The sequence below is a fragment of the Copadichromis virginalis genome, linkage group LG20, assembly GCF_057382275.1.
Source record: "Copadichromis virginalis isolate Kocher_CV1m ecotype Utaka linkage group LG20, C_Virginalis_male_GT1.1, whole genome shotgun sequence".
Classification (NCBI taxonomy): domain Eukaryota; kingdom Metazoa; phylum Chordata; class Actinopteri; order Cichliformes; family Cichlidae; genus Copadichromis; species Copadichromis virginalis.
In genome coordinates this window covers 2,669,488-2,689,357 of record NC_140637.1, presented here as the reverse complement: position 1 = coordinate 2,689,357, position 19,870 = coordinate 2,669,488, and the positions used below count along the sequence as shown (strand labels likewise).

Below are 19,870 nucleotides of genomic sequence, written 5' to 3'. Positions count from 1 at the left end.
TCCGTGACTCTGGCCAGTGCTCATTTCAGATGTTTGGTTTTCTCTTGTTTTTGTTTTGTTTTTTTTTTCTTCATAAAGAAGATAATATTTTAAATTATGGCTTGTGACTAAAGACAAAATACACTGATGGGGGATTATAAATTACAATATAACTATATTTACATACAAATACTTAGGTGCACTACAATGACTGGTAACATCTCAGGTTCTTATAGGAAACAATTACAGTGGAAGTACATTTAAGTAGTGCTTAAGTAATAAGTACTGCATGGAGTAAATAATTGTAAGTAGTATTTTAATTACCTGGTAGTTTTACAGAAAAGCAATATTTGCCCATCTTACATTATAAATTTGTTATATTGTTGGGGGGCATATTATGGAGTGACTTGCATTTTCCCCCCACAGCCATAAAAAGCTGATTGTCGTCACCCTGCCAGACGGGCAGGTGACGTGGACACCCGTGAAAGCTAAAACTCCAGAACGAAGCGACATAGCAGTTTCACGTCTATGGCTGTATCCCAATTCAGGGTCTGCAGCCTTAAAGTACGCAGCCTCAACGATCCTCAAGGGCCGCGTACTCAAAGACCGCTAAGGCCGGAAGTGCGAGGCTTGTGAAATGGGCGGTCTAGCCTCCGTTGCGCTGCCCAGGTTGCCTAGCAACCATGATACTAACAGCTGGAAACGTGTCATACAGCTGTGTTTGACAGAAATGAAGGAGAAAATCTTTTGTTCATTTGTTTGTTTCTACATGAGCTTTGATCATTCTCTGATTAAGCTCAGCTATTGATCGGTGTATATTTTAAAGTAAAGGCTTTAAAACCAAGTTAGTACAAACGTCACTAATGTCACATAACTTTGCCGACATGTGGCCAACAGTAATGTTTAATGTTCTTCGTTATTAAACATTTGCACATAAGTGACATAATATTCAGTACTTAAAGTTTACTCTTCGGCCGCCCCTCATCCGCCGTTTTTTTTTTTTTTTTGTTTTGTTTTTTTCGGCAAATTTATCCACACGCACCGCCGCGCTATGCATTCTGGGATATGTTGGGCCACGAAGTCTACACTGCCACATCCTTAAAATTCAGGGAAATGAAGGACGCATTTCAGGGCCGCATTTCGAGCAGCCTTTGAATTGGGACAGCCTTCGGCGCGCCGCTGTGACGTAATCGGCCTTGAAATGCGTACTTTAAGGCTGCAGACCCTGAGCTGGGATACAGCCAGTATCATCAGTTTCTCTACTGAAAATCTGGTTTGAACATCGGTGACTTTGACCTCAAGGTCAGAGGTCAAGTTCTCTGAAAATCTTGTGAATGCGATAGCTTGAGTAGGAAGTCACCTACGATTTTGAAATTGACACCACAGGTGGACCTATTAAAAATCTCAACAGTTCAAGTTCAAATCTCATTGACCTCGATCTCAAGATCAAGGGTCAGAGGTCAACTTTTTTTGAAAAGCTTGTGACTGTGATAACTTGTGAACAATGCGACGTAGGATTTATTTTTTTTAAATGGTACCATAGATCTATCTAGCAGGAGGCTGAGGGGTGCCGCTGGCCCCTCCCAGTGTTTTTATCTCAGTCATTATGTTGATGTGCATGTTGGATTTTCTATTATTTATTTATTTTTTACTCTTAGGTTTTTACAAAGAAATAATTATACTTGACTTGCTACCCCCTTTATTGTAGTGTACCTAGCTGTTAAGTATGTGCATGTAAATATAATTTAATACCACTACGCCCTCAGTCATACAGCATTACCAAAAACTACATTTGCTAGTTCATTAAGACTTTGTGACATACATCCATACATGGCAGGTGTTTTACCAAATTCTGACCCTTCAATCCCTAATGTTGCTGAAATGATGGCTTATCAGACTCGGCAATGATTTTCCAGTTTTGCTGATTCTAGCTTCGGTTTCCTTTCCTTAGCTGACGGGAGCGACACCAGTGTGGTCTGCTGTTGCTGTAGCCCATCTGCTGTGCTTTCAGAGATGCTCTTCTGCATATACTGGTTCCAGGAACCCGGTTATTTAATTCACTCTTTCAATCCTACCAGCTAAAAGCACACAGCTCACAGACCTTATCCGCTGACAAGGACAATGGCACAACTTGTTTACTTTCTGTTGGCCTGTATGCGAATATAATTGAGATTTTTAAGCAATAAAACATGTTTATTTTAGAGGTTTTTGTTTGGAACTTCAAATCTAAAATCTACAAATGACCAATTTAAGAATTATAACCATGATGGGAGTGCTCTTACTCTGCTTTTTGGCATCATCCTATGGTTTGCACAAGTGCCATGTGAAAGCTTTGTTTTCCCAGAATAATTTAGTGGATTTTCTTGGTTCATGTATAGAATAGTAAAGCATCCCTTTACTGACCAGTAGGACCACCACGAGTAAAAACGGTTCATATAACCATCGGTTGACCCAAGTATCAAGCTTCGTGGTCACGTGCTGACAATAGAAAATGAGCACATATTTAAAATGCATTTTATTTTTCCTTTACAAGAAACAAAAGACAAAGAAATAAGATGAAGGGGAAAGGAAGTGGAAAACCAGTATATAAAGAGATGCAACCTCTGGCGTCCTGAAAAAAATATGTACAATTCAAAATAATATCCATATAAAACATGCCACATACAATAAAAATGATCATTATATTTATTCATATTCCCTAAAAGTATCTCTGCTGTACAGATGCAACATCTTTTTTTTTTGTATTTTAAAGTACGTGAGGTTAAAAAGAAGAAAAAAAATCAAATTATGAGCAACCTTTATTAAATTATAAGATATGCAGAGAACTTAAATTAAGTTTCAGAGAAGTTAAAAATTATTCAGGCGGAAATCCAGTGAGCGGCATAATGTCTCGTGTTCTTCCCTTGGAATAGAAACATACCAAAAAATATAGATATATATGTATATATATCACTGCTTCGGATACTTGATCAATATCTACCACTTCAGAGAAAGTTTCTGTTATACTACGAGAGTGCAATTCATTACCAGGTTAAGTATGGGATTAACTTTGATTATTACATCATAACATACATCAGGCCAAGTAACCATTTCACAATGTTAACCAACACATTCACTTCTATAGGGAAGATATTAAAGGGAAAAAAAAGCAAAAGCAAAACACTAACAATATTCTAGGGAATTCAAGATTTGTCCATTCAAGACTATATGAATCCAATTTTGACCGATTAAAGGGGGAGGTTTTGGTAAATCAACAAGCAGTAGCATAAATAAAAAGAAAAAAATAAACATGAACAATATTACATAAATACAAATGCTATGCACCATTGTACTGCTTTATGCAAGAAGTGATTTTTCCATGTCTAATTAACAACTCTCTGCGTGAATCCAAACAGCCTCGTTATCACGTCGGCTTCTCGTCGAGAACCCCGGACATTTTCCTCACATCTATTTTTAACAAACTCACCTGAAAGCTTATAGCAAAAAACACTAATAGAAAAAACAAGTAAATGCAAAACACTCTGGTTCATATACATAAAGATATTAGTTTGCCATTTTACATATATTTATATTTATGTACAGCTTTATCTTTGTTAAAATGATATCCAGTGGTTGATTTTTTTTTCCAATTTTATTTTTCTACACTTTTGACTTTGATTACAAAGGGTCTGGATAAAGAGCTGTTGTCCCCCCCTCCCTCAATGCATATAGTATATTTACAGTTTTTACAACTTTGCATTTTAAAATCATGTGAGGTCTTAGGTTAAGGGAAGGAGGAACCAAAGTAGTATGGGAAGGTGGAGTTTTAGTAAAGCTCCCTTTAAAGACTTTTTTTTCTCATTATTCTTATACAGAAATGAAAACAAATGCCCTTTTTTCCAATAAGTCTTTCCCTGCCATCAGTTCAGCCTCGAGGAGACAGTACCAGCACTAGAAAAAGCACACTACAGGGGAAGTAGAAACACTGCAGGCTGTACTCAGGCGGAGGAAGACTTACTACAGTAAAAGTTTAACAACAGTCCATTAAATAATACAGAGAGAGGAAGAGGCATGATTAAAGTTTAAGGTTGACTTGTTGGGGAGTAAAAAACAAACAAAAAAAGAAGAGAAAAAAAAAAAAAAAAAAAAAAGCACTGAATGGGGACAGTAGTCATGCATCTGCTGGCTCCTTTTTTTTCCCCCCCAAACAAGTGGAACTTTCAGGTGTGAAACAACCAGCTAATGGGTACTTGGTTAATTTTGGACCTGCGTGATCCTTGAGCCATTCACTCAAACTCTTACTGTCTTAAGCAACTCAGAAAAAATAAATGTGGATGTTATTGTGCTTTCACACAGCTAATAGCAGGATTTTGTTTTTAGATGCATAAATAAGAACACAAAAGCAAAAAGCTACATCAATATCCAGGATGATTTGGTGGCATACAGAACACCCACTAAGCTTCTGATTGTGACTTTAATGCAATATCTTATCAAAACTGTCATATAGTTCATCTGTATAAATAATTCATGAATAATAATTATGTTGGCTCATTATTGTAAATCATCATCAGCATAGAGTAGATAGAGCAAACCTGCTGCTTAAGATTCCCTGCTTGTCCGAGAAGGCTAAGCCCATAAAAACAACCCTCCCACCCCCAAAAATCACCATCGCGCCCCCTCCCCAACCCCCCGGAGTATTTCCACAGTAGCAGTTAACAGTTTTTATACAAAGCAGTCACTTCTCGCTAAATCAGTGAGGTAGACTGGGTCCAACTAACCCACCATGGGACTCCACACAGTCAGAACATCTGGTGCGACTGAAGCCACAGATCAATAGTATCTTACATTTTTTATATTAACTTACTTTTTTCTCCTCTTTTCTTTTTCCTCTCTCCATCGATCACATGTAGTTCTCACACAGAGCCACATCAAGATTGTCTAGCTAGCCAATATCCATGTTGTCGTTATGAGTCATTGATGGGAAAGTGCCTTGTCTGGGAGGTAAGGGGGGGAGGTGTGGTCAGACGGGACAGGAAATAGGTCCGACTTAAAACATTAAAAAAAAAAATTTTTTAAAAAGTGTCCTTAGTTCATTCTCAACATTTTTAATGGCTTTTTTTTTGTCGAAGCTCCAGATGAGCTCTGTACTACGAGCAGTGATATCAGAGGGTCAGAATGTTTTGGTAGATGGTGAGGATCATTTTCCAGCCACTGTAAGCTTATTGAGACCAGAATAGTTGGGAGGGTTTGAAGTGGGGGATGGGGAAGAGGAGGGATTTGGCTGAGGAAAGGGTGATTCAACTACTCCAAACACGAAAGTTAGTCCCACCATCAAGCTTCTGCTGATGAATGGTGGTCGGCTGCTTTTATTGATTAATGCTCTTCAAACCTTTGGCTACAGGTAACACTTTAGTCTTTTAATAGCGGAGGCCAGCCTTCCTCCATATCTTTATGAACAGCTTATGCACTGGCGATGTAGGATTTTCATAGGCTTTGGCGCAGGAGTGTTCTGGTACCAGCGAGAGGGAATTTTCCATCTTTCTGGTTAGTTCATCCATTTTCGGCAATTCCAGGCTCCGCAGTGGCAAGGGATCTTGTGCTGATCGTCCTCAAAATCAAACTGGTAGTCGTACGTCAGCTGGAATTAAGAGAGAGACAGTTAAAGGCTGCAGATATAGTAGTAGTACAATGAAGGCTGTTTATCACACTGCACCTCCTCTCCTTTAGGAATCCTTCGGCTGGAGATGATGATAATCTTGTCTTCTTTGTCAAACGTTACAACCTCAGCAACACAGTTGGGCGCACAGGAATGGTTGACATAGCTGGTGAGAAGGGAAATGGGGGAAAATCAAATCAATTTGGGGGAAGAAAATAAACATAAAATAAGGGTTTAAAACAAGGCAGGCATGCACAAACAAACACTTACCGGGCTGGGCCACCTGTTAAAGTTGCATCGATCACTTGCTCGTTGTTGATACGGAACATGTAGATCCCTCGGTTCTACAGCAAAAGAGCAAGAAAAAGAAAAAAGGTCAGACGTGTCCTACAGCTGTAGAAAGTTGAGCGGCACAGCAAACAAAGTTTCTGCACCACCCATTCTCCATCAACTGTTTGAGTACCTGCGCTTCATAGATCTTCTCCCGGCGATTGGCCACCTCGTTGCGTATGACAGTACCAATGTACTCAATAACCATCGTATGCTTCTCCAAATCCTTCGCAGCGTACAGCCCCAGGCCCTGAATGCGGGAACGTGCCAAGTACACGTTGTTCTTCCACTCAGTCTTCAAGCGCCGATACTGGGAGGATTTGGAGTGGACAAACTGCTTGCTGTACGGTGTGTTGAGCTCTCCAGTGAAGGTACTCTGGTAGGCCTTGGACACACTGGTGCTGTTAAGAGTGTGAGGCCTAAAAAGAAAGAAAAATGAAAGTCTGAATGTTTTGAATTTTACAGGTATGAAGTTGTTTTGAAGCAAGTTACTTGCATTTGTAACCCACATAAAAATAAAAAGAACTGCACCTATAACTAAATCGGAATTTTAAATTCCAACCGGAGCGTGTCCGTGCCCAACTACTCATAACCAACATAAATTATTTTAGCTTATGTACTTGCTACACATTACATAGATGTTAAAAGAGTTTCATTTTTTAATGTATATTACCTCACCAGTCAACATATTCTGTCTGGAATTTAACTCCGCAAAAATGTTAACATTTAGTCAACAAGCCTCTTCGACGTGATTCACATGGCTGTACAGATTAACAGATATGTCAGAACGTGTTGAGTGTGCAGCTTCTCGCTAAAAATAATGCTTTACCTCTTGCAGTGTGTGGGGACCTTGGGCTCTGAGCGAGCACAGCCAGTGGGATTAATCATGAGTGGGAGCTCCATCAGAGGGTGCCGGCCGTATCTAAATTGGTAATTCTGGCAGTTCTCCACTCCGGGCAACTAAAACACAACAAGTCAGTCAATGATCATCATAATGGACTTATAATGGCTATAAAGCTTATCATTTCTGGTCACATTGAGTTCAGTTAATACAAGATAGAGCAGATATTTTGTGAAGTCTGTAATGCTGTTTTATTACAGTCTGAAACAGTTATCCAACCACAGATCAGTGAACATGGGAGATAAAGACAAAATAAAAAAGGGACAGAAAGTGCTCGGGATTCTTACCGACTCAGTGATTCTCATGACAGCGTGAATTGTAAGGCCATACATCTCCTCCCCTTTGATGTGTTCAGTGAACAGTTTCAACATGGATGATTCCTCACGAAGTTTAGCCACCTGCTGAACAACCCGGTCCCAGATCCCTAAAGACAAAAACAGCAAATTCAACTCTGTTCTTTAAGGTTAAGAAACATAACAAAGGGAGAATAGAGCACAAAAATCAGAAAGCACTTTTGTTTTACCTTCTGGAGTAGGGTCACGGTACTGTAAATCCTCCATCCCATGCTCCAGAACACGCACTTCAAACAGCGGGCGGCCATCATCTTCACTGATGCGGCAGCGGTAGCGGCATCGCTTGTTGGGTACGCGTGTGCTCCAGTAGATGCGTGTGGCCTCGTAGCCAACGGGGAAGATTGCAGTAGCTGAGTGGAAGTTGGCCATCTGGGAGGGCAGCAACTGGCCAATAGCGTGAAAGATGAGACTTCCGACGCGGAACAGGTGGATACGGTCTCCGCGCTGCAAGATGCTGGCTATCTGTTTCACCTCGTCACGCTCGATGTAGACGCGGCGTAGGACCGCAAATGTGCTGAGTTCATCGTCACTGGGCCCCTTCAGTTTATGCTGGGTGCACAACATGGTCTTATCCTTAAAGAACATGCAGCGTGCCCGGATGGCACAGGCAAAGTGGTAGACATTCGGGCAGCGCAGTCTGTTGCAGCTGTTTGTGGCACCAGTTTTCTGGCAGTACGCACAAAGAGTCCGCAATCCGCGACGCAGGGCTACCTCCACGTTGATTAGGGCACCCCCCTGTGTCTCGTACACCTCTGTGGACCACAGAGCGCAATTTAAGTGCACCCATAGGTCCACATCAATATTAAGCAAACGAGCGGGCCCATCTGTGGCACCATCGCCTTCCTCGTGGCAGAAGCAGCACTTGCGTTTATCCCGAGGCAGCCTTTCTGGTCGAAGAGTAATGCGCAGCCGTTCCATCAGTTCAGACACCTCACGGCTGTTTTCTTTCTTAGAGCCACCTTTCCGAATCGAGATAACAATCTGAAGACGCTTCCAGCGAATCCCCTTCCATTTCTTCAGTTTTGGATGCACCACCTCCTCATCAGGTGAGAGAGGCCTGCGTTGCTTGACAGCTTTAGGGGAAGACTCCATGGGGGTGGGAGAATCTTTAGGAGGTTGAGCTGGATCAGTGACCAAATCCTCTACCTCCTCCTCCTTGACAACAGCACTCAGATGATCTTCAGGAGCAGCAGCAGGATCAGAAACTGCCGAGGTAGCTGCTGCGTCTGCGCAAGACTCTGGAGCAGCAACTTCAGGCTCTGTGACTTCAGTTGATTGAGCAGCATCAAGAGGAGGATTAACATGCTGTTCAGGCTCAGCTGTTGTTTGGACATTGGCCGGACTGGAGGGAGACAGTGATGAGGAAGTTGATTTTTTGGAAGGTTCAGCTTCACTAGTTGTAACTGGCAGAGATGGAGGAGGATGAGGAGGAGACGGTGATGGGGGTGGAGACTCCTCCACTGGTATAATAGGAAGGTGGCGCACATCCAAATCATTTACATTGGTTGTATAGCAGTGCTGAACCGGTTTTTCTTCAGTCTCTGCAAATTCCTGAGAGCAAAATGCACGCAGGAGATGTAACGCTTTCAACACATGTAATAAAAAAGATTAAATGAGGCAATAGGAGACCTTTAGGGACCAACCTGTTTAATAAGTGCCAGAATGTCAACTTGTTTCTTCAGTGTACAGCCAGGTAGAGACACATCAAATTGCCTTAGCCACTCATCCTGACTAGGTGAAGCACCATCCTTTGTACACAGAACCCCTGTAAAACATAACATGGATAGATGGTATAGTCACTCTGCCACAATTTGTTTTAAAAACAAAAAACCCCAAAAACATTTAAACACCAAATTTGCTCAACTAACGTGCTTAAACTACAATCATGAGATGGGATTAATGAAAGACGAAATATTTACATTAGCAAATAATATGACAGGTCACTTTGAGGCAGAATTTTGAATGTCTTGACATGTCTTGACTTTTAGCTAAATAGGAACTCACTCCACAAAAAAAAAAAAAGAAAAAAAGAAAAAGACAAAGAAAATAGTAAAAAAAAAAAAAGCCATCAGCAGAAATCTAAAAAAGCTAAACCGTCAATTTATTTATTTTAGTGTGTACCTGATTGGCCAGGTCCTTTCGCAGGCCCATCTCCTCCTGACATTTCAGGGTTTTGGGGAGGGATAGTGACCTCATAAGTACCTGGCATTCTAATGTTGAGAAGCTGGGCCATGGCCATCATCACGTGATTTAGTTTCTGGAAAATATTAGTAGAAGTTTAGATTGCCTCAATAGATTCAGACATAAAAGCTTTTAAAGACAATATAAGATTATGATGGCTTAGTACCTTGGCTGCAGCAGATGACAACGTGAACGTTACAGACACCTCGTTGCTTTTGCTCTTATCCCAGTGGTTGGATGTTGAATCTACCTTGCCGTCAGGAGCTTCGAATTGTTTATTTTCTGTGAATGCTGTAAGCAAATGTGTAAATTCAACATTTGTCTGCATTTCAAGACGCAAACAGATTTAATATTTAAAATAAAAAAATTTGACAATCGTATAAATTCCAAGCAGGTTTCCCCATGACCTATGTATCCATGCAACCATATAAAACAAACTAACTTAGAATTTAATCCCCCATACAGAGCAGCACATTGCTACCTCAGCAGACCGTAGGATGTGACATGCTGAGTAGAATACCTGGGATGGCAGTGCGAGGTATGAGGGGTATGATAGGTGATATTGCCCTGTCCGTCTCCTCCTCTTTAGGCTCCCGCAGGTGAGGAAAACGTGGAGTTTCATCTCCTACATTACTCTCAGGGGATGATGCTGGAATTATGCTTTCTGGAGCATCCTCATCGTCACTTTCCATCCTGTTAAAAGATATTTCACACATTTATAGCCTCTTTATGAAAATATCTATGCTATGGACTGATAACTATGCACAGTTGTCCTTGTGTACCTGATATCCTCATTCTGGTTATGTGGTGGTGTGGGGAGAGCTGCTAGAATATCTACACTCTTTACCTCCTCTTTCACAGAATCTGAAGGAGGAAACAAAATGCAGCATAATAATACATTGCATTTAGAATGCAATTACTGCATAACTGTGGATTAATAATTAACAATAAATGTACCCATCGGCTCTTCAGCAGGCTCTCTGTTTTTCTGTCTCTCAGCCAGATCCTCCCCAGCTGTTACTCCATTGAGCAGTTTGTGCTGTACTGATGGTGGAGGAGTAGGTGGCAAGGAAGATGGGGGTGTTGGGGGGTTGCTGAGGTTGCTCTGTGAATGCACAAACAATATGTTCTTGAAGACTTTGCTCTGAAATTACCTTTATGCCTTATTCAAAATGTTGGTGGTGCACTGGCAGCTTAGTTTGACCTTAGTGAGTAACTGAGAGTAGTAGTCTGGGATATTGTCTAACACTGCATTTCCAAATGAGCCTTTTAGCTGGGCTTTTCCATTGGCTGGACTGCTTCCAAAAGGTGCAAAAAGATCCACACTGGCAGTGATTGACGGCTCCATCAAGGGCAGCAGAGAGAGGCCCTACAGAGTAAAAATCCATTAGCCAAGAAAAGGAAAAAGAATCAATCTTCAGATCATCAGTGGCAAAATATCATTAGGGGGGGAAATGTATTTTGACATTATTGTACCTGTTTGAGTTGTTTTAACAAGGCTTCAGCACTTTTTCCAACTTCTTCCTTCTTGTTTTTCTTCCGTGCATTAGGCCCTCGATCTCCAGCTGCCTTATTAGTGCGCTTTGGCTTTTGCACAGGAGGCCTTTTTGTTATCGATTGCAGATCCTGTAAAAGGTCAAGAAAATAAAACAGATTTTTCCCCAAATATAACATCAGGGTAAAGAGTCTTGATGCATGCTCAATCATCCAGGTAAGTAAATCCCAAAAGGTTGAGTGACGAAACATTTCTCCCATTGAAAACGCTACGTCCAGATAAACAGAATCAACCTTTTGGGATCAGGGTAAAGAGAATGAATACACTTTAGGAAAACATACCTCCATGTTTCGTGGAGTCCCTTGAAGCTTCTGCTCAAGCATTGCCAGTTTGCTGTTGATGTGACCATTGATCTCACTGTGGATGCCTTCACAAGGCCTCTGAGCGCCAAGCTGAATATTCTTAGTTCTTAGGAGTTTCTGCAGCAACTGCTGTCCAGTCTCAGATCTAGGGCTTTGAGTCACAGCAGCACTTCCAGCATTAATAAAGGTAGTGTTGTTCCCAGCGTTAACCATCTCCCCGGTTGCTTCATGCTTTATAGTCCCAGTAGGAGCTTCAGCCGCACTGTCACACTGGACCTCCCTTGGTTCCTGTTTAATATTCTGTATTGTCATTTTGCATAGCTCCTCTTGTTTGTCTTCTGCACCCTGCTGCAACTGACGCTGAGCATTTGTACCTCTCTGTGGCCCATTGGAAGTCACTGAAGCAGCCAGACCACTGCCTGGTGACTGAGTGTCTGCTTTAGGTCCTGGACAATCAAGTGGACTCTTAGCCCCGGGTGACCTGAGTGGAGAAGCCTTGACTTGACTGTAGGGACTGCCCCTCCCAGCCCTGCTGTCAGCTATAGAAGGTGAGGAGACATGAGATGAATGGGGTGAGACTGGGTGGACTGGACTCATGCCAAAGGGAGTTCTTGGAGAATATGCATGCGATGGAGAGCCCTGCACACGGCCTGCCATTAGTGCTTGCTGTTGGTTCTGGGTGGGAGTGGGTGGACGAATCCCCATAGCTTGATTAAAAGTGTGCCGTTGAGAATCCCCAGGGGAGTTGGCTAATGGCTGACGTGGAGATGCTGGCCTCACCATTGGGCCCTGGTCCATTGGGGAATGTGGCACCTGTCCTCTCATATGTTGCTGCATCATCTCTCCCACTTGGAGCTGCTGCCCAGAGACCATCATTCCTTGCTGTATCTGAGGAGCAACACCAGGTTGTTGGCCTGGCATACCTGGCTGGTGTTGATTTCCCACTGCTCCTGGATTCCCCATGACTCCATGTGACATTTGATGGCCTTCCATCCCCATCATTTGCTGTCCCATCTGTGGGAGCTGAGGCCTCAACTGATGTTGTTGGCCCTGACCTATTGGCATCCGCAGCATTTGTCCTTGTTGTCTTTGTGCAATCATGGCTTGGATGTGCTGTATTTGTTGGTTGGGGGGGAGATTGCGGAGCTGAGGATTCTGAGCAATAATGGCCTGGATGTTGATAGGGGCGCGGATCTGTCCAGGAGGAACACCAGGTCTCTGTCCCATCATTCCTTGCTGCTGAGCTCTCATCATACTCATTAAAACCTGCTGTTTCTGCTGTTGGGCCATGATGGCCTGCTGTTGTGAACTAAGACCCATCATAGCAGGTTGTTGCTGCCCTGGATGGTTGTGTCCTGTGATCTGTTGCGGCATGGTGGGGTCCTGTGGCTGCTGTGTGGCATTTTGAAGAGTTTGCTGTTGATGATGTAAGAAATCAGATGTTTTTCCTTCCTCTTTAATTGTCATCAAACTGGGCTTGTCAGTGGTGAGGGAACTTTGCCTCTGGACAGTGACTGGAAGTTGTTGCTGCAGTTGCTGCATACCAGTTTGCTGGTTCCCGACCAAACCCGACTGTTTCTCATGTACAGACTGGGGATTTGATTGTTGCTGCTGGCCTACATAAACCTGATTCTGGTGCTGCTGCTGTCGTCCCAGGTCAGTTTGATGATCATTTGCAGAGCCTAGTTGGATCTGGTTGGGAGTAGAGGGTCCGCTCTGCTGTGGTGGGGTTCTTGAATCAGGGCTGAGGATACCACCTTCTTTGGGTCCTGAGTTTTGGCTCTCTGTAGATCCCTGGGGCTGGGGTGTGTTACTTCCTGCTGAAGGAGAGGAACCCATTTGTGGGGTAGAGGGTTGGGAAAGACCTTGCTCTTGGCCAGACTGGTTGATCAACTGTGCTGGTTGTCTTTGTGTCATTTGCTGCTGCTGAAGGTGGGCTAAATTCTTTGTAATATTTTGCTGAGATGCAAGCATGCGTTGGGCCAGAATGTTCTGTTGTTGAGGAGTCAACTGGGCATGGGGCCCCCTCAGGCCAGGGTGACCTTGAGCACCAACCATACCCTGCTGTCCCATCATCAGCTGAGGCCTCTGCTGCTGTGACAATGCAACTTGTTGGTTACCAATTATTCCTGCCTGAGTTGATACCATGCCTTGAGAATGGTTAATAGGCTGGCTGCCCACAAGATTCTGTGATGGAGCCACAGTCTGGCCTCCAACTATTCCTTGTGCAACCTGGACCATGTTCTGCTGATTAGCCTGATTAGCTAGCATACCCTGCTGAGTGTTCGCCTGTTGTTGTGCCATAAGTTGGTGCCCCATCATACCAGCCTGCGACTGATTGATTAAACTAGACTGTTGATTTGGGAGTGACACTGGTTGTTGGCCCATCAGCTGCTGTTGCTGGAACTTTGCCATCTGCATCCTATGCTGAAGTTGTCTTTCTTGAAGAAGCCTAGGGTCTGCACCTTGCACCCCAGGCCCCTGAGGGAAAAATCCTCCTGAAGGCCCAGGAGGACCTGGGACCCTGGCACCACTGGCTCCAAGAGCCCCAGAAAGCTGTGGCTGGGCTCCTCCAATAAAGGGCTGACCTTGGGGCATTCTGACAGGCATCCCACCTTGGGGTACCATGCCAGGATGTTGCCCCATTACTGGTGCCCCCTGCTGGCCCATCATCATCTGACCAGGCATTTTGGGAAACATGTGAGAGGGCCCCCCCTGTGCAGAATGACCTTGGGTTATAATACCAGAGCCTTGCTGCTGCTGTTGTTGCTGCTGCTGCTGCTGTTGTTGTTGATGCTGCTGCTGTTGTTGTTGATGCTGCTGCTGCTTGCTTCTGTACTCTGCAATTAGATTTGTGTGCTCCTTCTGTTGCTTGCGCACCTAAAACAGAATATTTATGAGGACATCTGTATATCATGTATATCAAATGTGCCAGAAGCCTTTTTTGTGCAATGCAAAAATTGTTTTCAGAACATTGAACATCTACACACCTGGTCAAGCTGCTTCTGAATTTTACTCTGCTCTTCTGTGACCAACTTAAGTTTCTCTGCATCTGCCTCAGCAAACTCTCTGCCAGCCTTCTTAGCAGTGCGTTGCTTCGCACACAGTGCTTTGCGTGATTTGCGATGAACTCCTATCTGTTCTTCCAAAAATTTCAGTTGCATTTGGAGTAACTGCTGGGTATGAAGAAGCCATTCTTCGTATTGGTGCTGTTCAGCATCATCTATAGAAAAGAAATCACAAACCACCCTTAGCTATCCACAAATGTATGGAGACTGCAATAAAAAAAATTAATCTTAAAAAAAAAAGAAAAGAAAAAAAAAAAGACTCAATTCAGCTCAAAAGGCAGTATTGGTCAAACATACTGATTATTCCTTGCACAAACTGAGGAGGGTTAGGCCTTGACTGGGGTGGATCACTTGTCTCTCCCTCCTAAACAGAAAAACGTGGCATTTAAATGACTCAGCTATCATCAGTTTTACAAATTAAATCATCGATCACTTTTTAAAAATAAACCAACATACCTTTGCAGGTCCAGATGCAAGTTGATTTGGATCTGTGGCTGGGGCAGAAGCCAGCCTCTGAGCAAGCAGAGAAACTTGTTGCCTGAAGAGAAAGCAAAACAGTGCTGAGTGACATCCACTTAAAAATATTTAACATGGGCCTCAGCAAACAGGTGTGCTAATGGTACAGTTGATCGTCTAATCGCAGTCTTTAACACTGAAGTTACCATTGCAGGCATGTCTCTGACACATAGCTACTGCAAATAAGTGGTTGCTGAGCAGTTAACCTTGTGAACAGTGGTGTTAGGGATGCTACTTTTACGTTGAACAGCTTACAAGAGCTGGAACCAACAACAAAAACTAGATCTGAAGATAATCACAATCAACACATGCTCTGCTTTCTAGCAGCAGTTTAACAATGGCAAAAACATATCCATGTTATTTATTAAAAAAACAAACAAACAAAAAAAAACATTATTAGAAATACCTGTTAATGCCAGTGGGAACAACCATTGGATCCTGTGCCAACACTCTCTTAATACCCTGAAGGGCAACCATCTTCGCCTTGGCAATGGGATCCATAATGTTATCTGTAGCAAATTTGTCCAAATCTGCAATAATAGGTGAAATTAGTGGAAGTATGGAAAAACAAAAGAAAAAAGAAGAAGTTGTGGCTGTGACAAGACATGAAGCTTACCTTTATCTGGGAAGAAGCTGTTGGTCAGAGTTGACTGTTTTACTGCTGGCTGCTGCTGTTGTGATTGATGGCCAAGTCCTGGCTGGATCACTGGCTGCATCCCTGGCTGCACCCCAGGCTGCACCCCAGGCTGCATCCCAGGCTGCATCCCTGGCTGCACCCCAGGCTGCATCCCTGGCTGCACCCCAGGCTGCATCCCTGGCTGCACCCCTGGCTGCACCCCAGGCTGCATCCCTGGCTGCATCCCTGGCTGCATCCCTGGCTGCATCCCAGGCTGCATCCCAGGCTGCATCCCAGGCTGCATCGTCCTCATCATGGTTTGCTGCTGGGCCATCATGTGAGTTGGCGGTACTATACCAGGTCCCATAAGCCTTTGCTGCTGCAAAATGTGTGACGCACGCGGTACCATCCCTGGCTGATTCATCATACCTTGGGGTGGTGGACGATGGTGGTGTGGTAACATTATTTGCCCAGATGAATGTTGATTCGGATGTGGATTTGGAATGCCTGAAAACTGTTGTGGTATGCCTCCTTGTTGAAGAGAACTGAGCTGTTGCTGTTTCTGTTGTTCTTTCTTTTCATGCTCCAGGAGATCTTGTATTAGAAGAGGCAGTTCACCATCTAATGAGCTCTCTACCTTTGCCAGATCTACAGCAGGAGAGTGCTGCTCCCCTACATCAGGTAGTCCTAAGGGATCATCACCCATATCGCCATGTGGAGGAGCTGGAGGAAAAGGCAATGGATTACCTTGGCCTGGCAAGGGATATGGAAGTCCCCCTAATCGAACAGAACTGAGTGAGGCAGACTGGCTCTCACTTTGTGGAGTCTTTGTTGTTGGTGCGGTCACACCAAGAGGCATGGATACCGCTTCTCCCATTTCAGCTTTCACCACAGTCTGTCCCGTTTGCAGCTGAGGCGTCAAACCTCTGTTCTCTACTTTAACTTTAGAGGCATCAGCGGTTTGTGAAGAGCGTGTTAGTTGAGCAGCAGACTCTAGTGCAGTAGAAGGGACTTTTGTCAGAGCCTTCCGCTCTGGCTCCACCCTGGCTTTGTCTTCCACTTTAACATGTGCAGAACCAGACGACGCTGAAGGACCCTCACTTTCAGCTTCTACCAGCCGCAGCTGGTCTGAGAAGACATCTTTAGGGTCTCCTTGGTTCAGTTCAGGATCAGTGTAAGCCAGCAGGTCAAACTCATCACTGTTGAGTAAGTCATCAAGATGTGGATCATTGGTTTCGAGGTTGTCCAGGTTGCCCAAGTCATCATCTCCTTTGTCAGGGTCCAGGTCAAGAGCCAAATCATCCTCATCTTCTACTCCTCCATCTCCTGGAGCATCGCCTAGCCCATCAAGATCAGGTTCTGGCAGTTCTTCTGCATTTTCTACAGCTGCAGGCTGGGGCTCTGTGACTATACCTGGTTGTGAAAGTCGATGCTGCTCAGTACTGCGAGTGTTTTGGGCTGAAGTAGCATTTTGAGGTTGCATGTGGGACTGCTGAGGCAGTAAAACTGACAGTCCACCCTGTTGTAACCCCTCTGTCTGAATCCCACCAACTTGAGCTATAGGAAGTTGCTGAACATAAGGTGTTGACATCTCTTGCTCTGGGACAAAGAGACGTGGCCTGGGCTGGGGTCCACGGGGTATAAATTGGTGTCGCAGGGGTGGCCTTTGTGAATTATGTCTCAACTCAATGAACTGTGGTGGTGGACCTTGACTCATTGGCTGCATGGATTCACCTCCGTGCCCTGGCATCATGGCATGAGTATTACCCATGCCTTCCATACCTTGGATATTGACAGCAGGGTTAAGATTGTGCCTTATGCCCACAGCTTCCATGCCAGGCTGAGGGAACCTCCTTGGAGCCTGGCCCTGCCACTGAGGAGGGAATGGTGGACGGGTAAACATACCCTGCGGTCTGGAAGATCCTGGTAGCCTGAAGAAAGACAAAATTTTTTTTTTTTCCCCCCCCAAAAACAACGAAAGGGAGTTGGACTAATTTAAGACGCCAATTGTATCTTCAGGGCCAAAAGATTTATGCCTGTATTTGGTTTATTCAATCCAAGTACCTCATTATTTAAATGCTTACCTAACTGGATCAACAACGGCAGGGTTTCCTGTATGTGGTGGGCGAATGAGCTTATCATCTGTGGGCATCTTCCCCGACACAGAAGCCTGAGCACTTGAAGCGGCAGCAGCAATACGTTCCTAAAGGAAGTAAAAATTGTACCATTGTCCCTTGACTCTTTAGTTATTAATAAATCAAAAATAACTTTTTTCATAATGTCTGCATGAAAATCAGAAACTTAATAATAATAATAATAATAATCTGGAAGATGTAGGGGTTTTTTTTTTTTATTATTATTATTATTATTATTATTATTATAATGAATTGGATTTATATAGCGCTTTTCAAGGCACCCAAAGCGCTTTACAATGCCACTAATCATCTGTGGGCATCTTCCCCACATGCATGTAACAATGCCTGCAAGATTTCACATTAATAATGTAATGTTATTCAATCACAGGATCCCTACCTGTGGATAAGGTGGTGGTGCTCTGTGAGTTTTATCCTGCTGAAAGGCTCCCATCCCTCCCCCAGACCATCCAGGGGATGCACTGCCAGCAGCAGCAGCTGCCTCCTTCTCTTGTCTGTGCATTTGTTGTCTGATCACAAATTCCCTCAGTCTTTGGCGCTATAAAACACGAGAAACTTTGATTAGCAAAGAAAAAACAAAAGCATGCAGAAGTGCACTCAATGCCTGCTCAAAGGCAAATATTTTGATACCGGTCTGTGCTTTTCCAGATCAGCAGGGCTGAGTCCTGCTACTGAAGGGTCCTGTACTGCTGAAATATCAGGAATTTCTTGAGTTACTGGCAAAGATGGCTGACTTGACATGTCTGAAGTGTGGACAGCTGGTATTTCTTGAGATCCAGAGGAAGGTGGCACTCGCGAGGTAAGGCTGTCTGCTGACAAAGCCGGCTGAGTTTGTGGCTGTGGTTGCTGCACCATCTGAGTCTGCTGTTGAGTTATTTGAAAGCCTCCCGTGCTCGGGCTGCGGCTGAAAGTAGGGGGAGCTGATGGCTTTCCAGAGAGGGGATCCCCTATAGATGTATTAGTAGAATGGGCTGGAGATGGCTGGTTAGGATGAGGGGATGTTTTGAAACTTCCAGTTCCCTCTGGGCCAATAGAGGAAGTGCGAGGTGGCTTATGGACTGCTGCAAACGGGTCTCTAGATTGTGGCCTTGAAGGTGGCCGAGAACAAGGGTCTGGAGATTGGAAACGAGGAGTAGCAGGAGACTGGACAGAGTAACCATCATTGGACATGCCACCAGGAGTGTGGGGAGACTGGCAGCTGCCCTGGGACTGTGGGCTGGAGGGTACTCTAGGACATTGCTCCTGTTGAGCTACAGCGTGTCTCTGGGGTCCAAGAGAACAATTATCACCTGACTGCGGTCTGGTAGTTAGTGGAGGATGAATATGGGGATCAGAGTGAGAGGGAGACTGCCTGAAGCCTTCAGCAACATGGCTAGGTGAAGCTCCAGGATGAAGTGCCCCACTCTCTCCTTGGTGCATTCGTGGCGTTAAAGGTGCCTTGAACAAACCATCTCCAGACTCAAGCATTCCAGCAGGGGAGCCGGTGGACAGATCATGTCTGCCAACTGCAGAGGAACGTGGAGAGGGTGCACTCATATCAGTCCTGTACTGCCCTGTGCTTGCAGGAGATGAAGCCAATGCAGATGGTGACGGTGATGAACCATATTCTGGCCTTCCCATTCCTTGCTGGGTTCTGAAGGGATCTCCATAGTGGGTATTGTGGGATGGTGAAAAAATGGTCGACTCCCCGAGCCCAGGACCTCTTGAATGAGGACTTTCTGGAGGCCCTAGGGACTCCTGAGAGCCTTGCTGGGATTGTGGAAGAAGACCCTGTTGCTGCTGCAGCTGTGATCTGAAGTAGGGGTCAACCTGCTGAGCCCGTCTGGGGGTTCCAGGAGTTCCTGGTTGCATGTCAAAAGGGCCAAGACTGGCTGGCCGTCCCTGAGGAGGGCCCTGCGGGCCGGAAGCAGAATAACCTGAGGAAGGGGCCTGTACGGGGCTGGCCCCGGCATTAGAGAAAGGTGTGGTTGGGTGTGAGTAAGAATGGGGTGACTGAGGCGGAAGCTTAGCCAAAGGATCTGTCCGGATTTCAGCTGATAATGGAGTTTTGACAGGTCCATCTGAGAAAAAGACAGAAGACGATCCTGAATCGGGAGGCAAGGGAAATGGGCTGTCTGCAGAGCTGGGTTGAGAGGCGATTGATGTTGAGCCTGAAGGTGGTGGGATCTGGAGGTGTAAACTTGGCCGTTCTCCCTTTGCACGTGGTTGCTCTGTTTTTACTGGCCTGCACACTTGACTTTCTGCCTGCTGTGAAAAGGTAAAAAGAGCACCAAAGGAATAT

General features: G+C 44.6%; 1 protein-coding gene across 3 annotated transcripts in view; it reads right to left on the bottom strand.

Moving 5' to 3' along the window:
• Window positions 1-2,477: 2,477 nt before the first annotated feature.
• kmt2d (lysine (K)-specific methyltransferase 2D) overlaps window positions 2,478-19,870 on the bottom strand; it is a 29,868-nt gene continuing 12,475 nt past the window's right edge. For all 3 annotated transcript variants that reach the window (XM_085444911.1, XM_085444913.1, XM_085444912.1), the window contains exons 32-55: window positions 18,220-19,836; window positions 17,969-18,127; window positions 17,521-17,639; window positions 15,437-17,367; window positions 15,227-15,350; window positions 14,761-14,842; window positions 14,602-14,668; window positions 14,227-14,459; window positions 11,216-14,116; window positions 10,856-11,005; window positions 10,584-10,748; window positions 10,337-10,484; window positions 10,162-10,243; window positions 9,900-10,072; window positions 9,546-9,670; window positions 9,320-9,455; window positions 8,842-8,963; window positions 7,369-8,749; window positions 7,133-7,269; window positions 6,774-6,904; window positions 6,078-6,363; window positions 5,885-5,958; window positions 5,672-5,780; window positions 2,478-5,596 (exon numbers count right to left, since the gene is read on the bottom strand). In XM_085444911.1, the coding sequence (XP_085301037.1) occupies window positions 5,504-5,596; window positions 5,672-5,780; window positions 5,885-5,958; window positions 6,078-6,363; window positions 6,774-6,904; window positions 7,133-7,269; window positions 7,369-8,749; window positions 8,842-8,963; window positions 9,320-9,455; window positions 9,546-9,670; window positions 9,900-10,072; window positions 10,162-10,243; window positions 10,337-10,484; window positions 10,584-10,748; window positions 10,856-11,005; window positions 11,216-14,116; window positions 14,227-14,459; window positions 14,602-14,668; window positions 14,761-14,842; window positions 15,227-15,350; window positions 15,437-17,367; window positions 17,521-17,639; window positions 17,969-18,127; window positions 18,220-19,836 (10,545 nt within the window). In that variant the 3' untranslated portion in view covers window positions 2,478-5,503. The remainder of the gene's footprint in view (window positions 5,597-5,671; window positions 5,781-5,884; window positions 5,959-6,077; window positions 6,364-6,773; window positions 6,905-7,132; window positions 7,270-7,368; window positions 8,750-8,841; window positions 8,964-9,319; window positions 9,456-9,545; window positions 9,671-9,899; window positions 10,073-10,161; window positions 10,244-10,336; window positions 10,485-10,583; window positions 10,749-10,855; window positions 11,006-11,215; window positions 14,117-14,226; window positions 14,460-14,601; window positions 14,669-14,760; window positions 14,843-15,226; window positions 15,351-15,436; window positions 17,368-17,520; window positions 17,640-17,968; window positions 18,128-18,219; window positions 19,837-19,870) is intronic.